The 7533-nt window shown below is 46.4% G+C and overlaps 1 protein-coding gene across 1 annotated transcript; it reads left to right on the top strand.

Moving 5' to 3' along the window:
- Window positions 1-5252: 5252 nt before the first annotated feature.
- Window positions 5253-6301, top strand: LOC146189436 (histone H1.0-B-like). The gene has a single exon (XM_084604253.1). The coding sequence runs from the start codon at window positions 5365-5367 to the stop codon at window positions 5965-5967; it is 603 nt and encodes a 200-aa protein (XP_084460379.1). The 5' UTR covers window positions 5253-5364; the 3' UTR covers window positions 5968-6301.
- Window positions 6302-7533: the final 1232 nt, after the last annotated feature.

Raw genomic sequence — 7533 nt, 5'->3', positions numbered from 1 at the left:
CGTTTTTTTCAATCCGGGGTCGCGAGAACTTAGTGTGACGGGCGGGAGAAAACATCAGAGGAAGCATAAGATTCGTTCATGTCGACTGTGCCGTCTCCGATCGCGGGGACGTTCGTTTTGACCTAGCTTCCGCTTTTTATCGGTTGACTGTCAGCATGAGAAATGCACCAATGGTTCTAATAGCTTTATTTAACTTCAAGACACCAATTATGCTTTCGTTCATGATCGCATTTCTCGTGCTTTCTTGCGCAGAATTACTGAGCTTAATTGTCATGCTGACTCGAGAATCCTGGTTTCTCATTTGAGGTAGATTCGTTTTAAGTTGTCGGGGAAGTGTGTTGAAAAAAATAGTGAAAAATAAAAAATAAAGATGAGGTACACTTCTTTGTATACATGGAAGCCTTGCCTGTGAACATCGTCTGCGAAAACCTTCTCATCAGCTAATAATGGATATATGTTTATATTAGAGGCTGCATATGTTAGGCACCTTATTGAGAAAGTGCCTTTGGGATAAATTTTGCTTCTCGTAAGGAAATGTTCTTCGGGCCGGCCGAAATATAACGCTGCAATAACGCTTTTGTGTTAAACCGAAATTACCTTTTTCTTTTTTTACTTAACGCGATAATGTGAGCAGCCGAGAATCAGAGCCGTGTTCAACGCGCTTTTTTTTTTTTTTTTACTGAAAAGCTGTCTGAACAGCTGATTTTAATTATAATACATGCCCTTCATTCAACAGCTCAACACTTTTCTGTTATATTAAACGAAAAAGAAAAACATTAGTTAACAGCAAACAAGAAAAATTACTAAGTAGTGAGGCACTATATGCACAGGTTTATCGCAGAGCTAGAGACGAATCCTTGGGTTGGTGTTCAAATCTGTAGCTGAGACAGACTTACATTTAGCAAGTTGAGCTGTCAGTTTAAAATCCCGCATTTCTAATCGGGAAGCGAGGCTTTTATTCGCCCATTGTCCGAGTTCTGCAGCGTATATCAATAAACTATAATTCAAAAACTGACCTCGATACGTCGATCGTAGAGTGTGTAATTTATATGGCCCAATTCTTCCATCCCAGCTTCCGCGCGTAAAGAACCGGTCATTTTCTGATTTACGATAAGAACTGAAAAATAAAATCAACCATAAGCCCCCGGATTCTGAAAGTGGGAGTGTAAAATCGCAAATTGTTTTAACTGTACTCGACATTCGGTTAGTTCAGCAGAGCTCGAAATAAATCGAAGTACCCACCAATTACAAAGTCACACAAAACAGCCAAAGTATATGCAAATCCTGCCATTGATGCCATTGTCTATTGTATCATTTATTTCAATCGAAGAGAGAAGAAACGGAGACGAGGAGAAAAAAAAAAAAAAAATCTCACGAGCAGCTCCTTCGTGTTCCTCCTCCCGAGCTAGCGCACGAAAACCGCGCGGACCGCCGAGAAGACCACGCAGGCCCGCGCCGCCGATCTCAGCTGATGCCGCCGCTTCGTTGCTGGTCTGTGCTTGTTTCTCTACAAAACTGGTCGCTCGCGCGTTCTGCGCACGTCTCCAAAGCATCAGAAACCAACGCAGCTCATAGTGGGGGAATCGGACTATCATTGTGCCGAGTTTCATCGAGCTGCAAGACCGGAAAGTTTTTAAAATCGCGTTTCTCCGACGGTCCACCGCTTGCAATATTGCGGTGGTCGCACGGTTCAAGCCTCGCAGTTCTCGCCTCGGCGCTTCTGGCGGCCTGGCAAGTGTCTAGAAGTGAGATCTAATTATCCTTCTACACGTTCCGGGCGGCGGTTTTGCGGTTTGCAACGTGAGCGAACCGCAAAGCGCGGAACGAAACGGCAGAGGAAACACAAAACTTCCTCCGACCCGCCATGTTGACAGCTTCGCCGTGCCGGGCGAGCCCTTGATTTTTCGTGTTTTAGACTACTTACGTATGGATATTACACCCAGAAACTGCACTGTACTTAGGAATGTCATCACGTAACGTTCTGACGTAACTTTTGTCGCGTTTAAGGCCGGTTCTGGCGAGCGACGAGCAAAAATCGACATCGGCTACGTCGGAACCGTCACCCAGTTTCGTGGCGTTGTATCGTCGCACAAGCGCCGGTCGCTGTTTCTCCCTAGCCACATTCAGTGATTATTTCAACACTCACCCAAATTAGTTTCATTCTAATGTGATCGGGGAATCTGAGGAATAATTTATCTACGTTTTTTGCCGGCTGTCGGGCTTCCGATACCTTGATAAAGGCGGGAAAATTTCGCTGGCCGGGTTTCCCCTTACTACGGCGCGAATCTCGTTGTTTTTGGCCACATTTTCGTCTCCGAGTGTCCCATTGCGCTATGGAGACTGAAAGAAAGGTGGTATCTTGTCGTTTTCACGTCCTGCGTTACGGGAAACGTGAGGAAGGTGGGCGCACCGCGAGTGCCTTTCATATGTAACGTCGAAAGGTGTAACATGAGATCTCCCTTTTCACCCGCCTTGGAGAACAGCTGATCGCATCGGGTCGCTCGTTGCTAGGCTATCTGTGCGTTTTGAGCAACCGGGGTGCTTTTTCCAAATTGACTGCTTTCCTATATATTTTGTTCGTCGGGCAGCGCCGAGTCGGTTTTCGCGAAGCTGTGATTTATGCTCACTGTGGCCATTGCATCGTTGTGTGTGTGTTTATGGCATGCCAGCGCCACTTGCTTGCATATGTCAATTTAAGAGCATTGGAGAAAAAAAAAAAAAAAAAAAAAAACCTAGTCGGTGTTGTGACAGACGTATAGTTTATTATTGTTATTTTTTCTTTTCTTTTCTTTTTTTTTCTTTTTTTTTCAGGACCGCTGCGTTGATATACTACATGCGTTTGGACAAATGTAGCGAAATCTTCGTTTTAACGAACGAATCAGGCCGTTAGCAGTACGCGTTCGTTTTTCAAGTCCTTGTTCGATACGTTTTATGGACTAATAAATCGGAGAGTGCAGAATCCACGGTTTTATTAACTGTGACGCTGGTAATTATTATAGCAGTTACACAAATTACGGTACCAGTCACAGACCCAGGAATTATGTGGTGGGACGAGATGTAAACACAAGAGAAAAACAATAGGATGAGGGGAGTGAAATCATTGGTGCAGAATTCACAAGGAGCATTCACGTTCCATTGCAGTGCACTTAGCGTGCAACCGATGAATAGATAATCATCTGACACAAAGACAGCTGCTTCAATTGTGGCAATGAATTTATAGGTAGCACCTTTTCGTGGTAGAAAGAATTCGTGAGGGAGGTGATATAAGCGTAGGTAGTAATACGTGACTGCTCATATAGGTATATAATATAAACTCCCTCGACTCTTTTATATGGCCATACACTCAGTTGCGATATATAGTTTTTCCATCACCTTTACCAGGCCAGTCGCCTTAGAGAGTTTCTACTGGTGCGTCATGTGCAATATGTATTATATTGAGAAATAAAGAGAAATTGCCTGAAAAGCGAACCCATGCAGTTATTGAACTAATATAGCATACAACAGGTTTCTTTGCTATTTGTATCTCCCTTGAAAAAAGAACGAGTGTTTCCGTAAATTCCTTTACAAAAAGAAATTTAATGCGTCTATGCCACTTTCATGCTCGTCCATATTAAAAAAAAAAAATTGTCTAAAATACGCTGTGTGTTCATTGTGTTCATTACATACATTACATTACAGTGTGTTCATTACATACAATAATAATATGCGTGCCGAAAAGGTTTCAATGTAAGTAACTAAAATAAAAATCGGCTAGTTGCGAAAAATTTGCCAAGTATCGATAACAGCTAATATATTTCTACTTTTGGAGCAGAGCGCGCCTGGCCGGTAAACATGCAAAAAAAAAAAAAAAAAAAAAAAGTCAATGTGTATTGTCTTAGCATTTGACAGACGAAACAGTTATACATGAAGCGCATTTCGCGGACACTGAGGCTGATTCCACCGTACAGCCGCAGAATTAACATGCCAGCAGCCTAATGTGGACACTCCTCGCTAAATATACTGCTTAAATTTCACGCACAAATTTCCAGCATTTAGAGCACAATCCTACAGAATATAGAGTGAATTCTCTTGATGAAAGAATTTATACACTGTGCAAACCTTGTCCGCTGACTGCAGAATAACGCGCTCCAACCGCGCGCTCAAGGCGCTCAGCTGTTTACTATGGTCTGAAACGACACTGTCAAATACTACTGCGCAGCTTTCGGGGAGCACCATTTTCTGCTGCAATCACTCCTTGGGGACCCCCTGGAGATAATATATGCGTGGGACGCGCTTTACAAGACTTTCTGCACCCTTAAAAGCTACGGTACTTTGAATGCCAAAAAGTGGCCAAAACTCAGCGCAGGTATTTTTGCGCCGTAGCAATCCATGGGATGCGAGTCGTCGAGCTAAGTTTTCCTGGTTGAATTGGCACTTCAGGCGCCGAAACTTTGCCATATAGTGCAAAAGAGATGCTGCTCGAGTTCTCTTATCACATCTCAGTGAAATGTCTACGAATGTGTGGGTAAAAAGTCCCGAAAAATCGGGCCCGCGCGACGGCGATCGCCGTCTATGCGACGGACTACGTCACAAACCTGGGAGATGGCTCCGGGGAGGCCGGTCTCGATTTTTGCTTGTCGTTCGTCCAAACCGGCTTCAAATGTCAAAAAATGTCTACCAAAATTTAAAAAGGTCCTGCCCCGAGCTTCGTTGCAGTTGTGGCGGCTCAACACGACCGAAAACTTGCCGAAAACGCGAAAAAAGCGAACGTCGGCAACGGCCAGCGAAGCAGTCAACATGGCGGTTCGGAGCAAATTTGTGTTTCCCCGGCAATTTTCTCTCGCTCCTCACGCTGCGTTCTCGCTGTATTACACAAGGCAAATAAACAAAACCTGTAGAGGGATCATTGAATTTTATTGTGCAATGCTTTTCGGCCGGTCCGACGCTACTAGACTCGAATATCGAGGTCCGAACTGAGGAACTAGCACAATCTCGCCGCCACCGGCGTGTCGAAAAACTCTTTATTTACTAAGTTTCCGGCGTTCCAGCACGGTGAAACTTTGCACAAGCTTCGTCAGATAGCCCTACTACAAGGCTCTTTAAGTTTTTCAGCAATGGAACGAGCGGGCGAAGCGCCAGCAACTGTTTTTTCGGTGCAACAAACACAATCTCAAACTCGAGCGGCGGCATTTGCGGCGCTCGGCAGCACGAGATATTGTTGTAGTCTTCCGCGACGTCCGCGCGCTGCCTATAAAAGCGGCCGCTCCGCCCACCAGTTTTCATTCGTTCTCTCGCTCCCGTAGTGTTCGGACGTGTTTCGTTCCGCTTGCTCTGTGCCTGTCGCCCTCCTACCGTTCAGGTACGGATACTCTTCCAGCTCCCGTTATGTCTGATGCCGAGGTCAAGCCCGCAGCTCCAGCGACGCCCAAGGCCAAGGGTCGCAAGTCCGCGGCAGGTGGTGTCAAGAAGGCGAAGAAGCCAGTCAACCACCCCAAGTATACAGAGATGGTGAAGAAGTCCATTGAGGCCCTGAAGGAGCGTGGCGGTTCTTCTCGTCAGGCCATCCACAAGTACATCATGAGCCACTTCGACGTCGGCAAGGACAGCAAGGTGGTCAACACTCACCTCAAGATCGCGCTGAAACGTTCCGTGCAGTCTGGTCTGCTGAAGCGTTCCAAGGGGACTGGTGCGTCCGGTTCCTTCCGGCTCGCTGACAAAGTTGCAGCTGGCCCCAAGAAGTCTCCCGCTAAGCGTGGACCCAAGAAGGCCGGAGCAGCAAAACCGAAGAAGGTGGCAAAGCCTAAGGCAGCGAAGTCTCCCGCCAAGAAGGCCGCCAAGCCCAAGACAGCGAAAGCAGCTAAGCCCAAGGCCGCCGCTGCCAAGCCTAAGGTTGCGAAGAAGGCAAAGTCTCCCAAGAAGGTGAAGACTCCAAAGAAGCCTAAGGTCGCAAAGAAGGCTACCCCCAAGAAGGCGGTAGCGAAGAAGTAAGCTGACCGCCCACTCATCTCAACGGCGGCTATGGCGCTCTCATCGTCCCTCCCATCCATCGCCCTCATCACAAGCGCAGTGCGGCTACGAGAAGCCTTGCACGTAAGGCGCTTCCCAACTACGTCACCCCCTCATGTTCATTGAAGACTCATCCTCATGTCACAACCGGTGCCGGCCACCCGGAGAACACGCATCTGTAAATATTCATCTTCACCATGCATGAAGACTCCATGAACTTGATAAATTATGAGTGCTATTTTATCTTGTAAATACTGCCACAATCTTCATGCATCGCAGATATGTTTCTTTTATAATAAAAGCGTGTTCCTCGCCATGTCTGTATTCTGTATTTGTTGGTGTCTGGGGAAACTGCTGTCGGCGCCCCCGCCAGCTTTCGAAAGTAGTGCATGTTCCGCGCTAGAGCACTAGCAGTTGGCTACGTGGCGCGCCATGCCTTGAAATTCTCAGCTGAGAAATGACGTCAGTGGTCAAGTGCGCCCTCTCCCACACCGCCTTTCGCGTAGCAGTGGTGCTTTTCGTATGTAGGAACTGGGTCAATCCAGCTGAAACGGTAATGCAAGCGTAGTGCTGTCATCGGATCGTAACGACCCGATTTATGTCTGCAGTTCGCGCAGGGTTCCGCCAGCTGCCGCTAGCAAGCATCTTTGTATGCCCATGATCGGACGTAGTCTACTAATCCTCCGCACGTTTTGGACCCGGGATTCTTGCATCGGTTCGCAAAATGCAAAAAAACACCCGCTCCACGTGGGTATGTTTTCTTCATGTATTTATTCGTCGCGCACAAGCATGCAGTTGATTAAATTCGTCGCTGAACGCCGTGAAATTACACTGAAAGGACGTAACACTTATCTGCGTTGTGTTTGTGACATTCATTCAGGCTGTTTTCACTAACGTGTGCGGGGAGCACATTTGCAGTATGTTTGCAAATGCTCGCGGCACATGCATATGGGGTCGTTCAGAATGCTCGTTATGCGCCTCATGCGGGTACTTCGTTCTGCATGCACTTTTATGACCATATTGTGCTACCACTTGCGAACACGGGAGTTCGGCTGATGTACCATGATCCAACACGCAGTGTAAACTATTCACAGCTGTGGAAAGACATTAAAGCTATCTTTTAGCTTCTACATAATGATTAAAGGCAGATGGGTTTATTCACTGACATTAATGATGCCGAGATTAAGACGTTCAGCTTGATAAGCGTAGGATGAGGGATTTTTCCCATTGTTGCAACAGTCGTAGCCGTAACGCAACCTAATTGGAAACCTCCTTTCGACACACTAGTGAGCTAGTGCTAGTGAGGCAGGGGTGGATTTGTTGATTGCATATGGAGGTGGTGGTTGGAGAGGGCGATCCTACTTTTTGGACATTTTTGTTGAAAAAAAAAAAAAGATGCAGCGCTTTTCTTTTTTTTATGTAAAAGGTTTTGATTCGGAGGGGGATGACGCCCCCAGCTAAATCAGCCCTGCAGTGGTGGTATGCAGAAACACCTTAATTTACATTTCCTCATCAAAATACTGTATTTTGCTCCATAATCGGCTTAAG

Source organism: Amblyomma maculatum, chromosome 5 (assembly GCF_055883805.1).
Source record: "Amblyomma maculatum isolate TAMU_Amacu chromosome 5, ASM5588380v1, whole genome shotgun sequence".
Lineage (NCBI taxonomy): Eukaryota > Metazoa > Arthropoda > Arachnida > Ixodida > Ixodidae > Amblyomma > Amblyomma maculatum.
The sequence above is the reverse complement of the archived record's forward strand: the minus strand, read 5'-3'. Positions and strand labels throughout refer to the sequence as shown.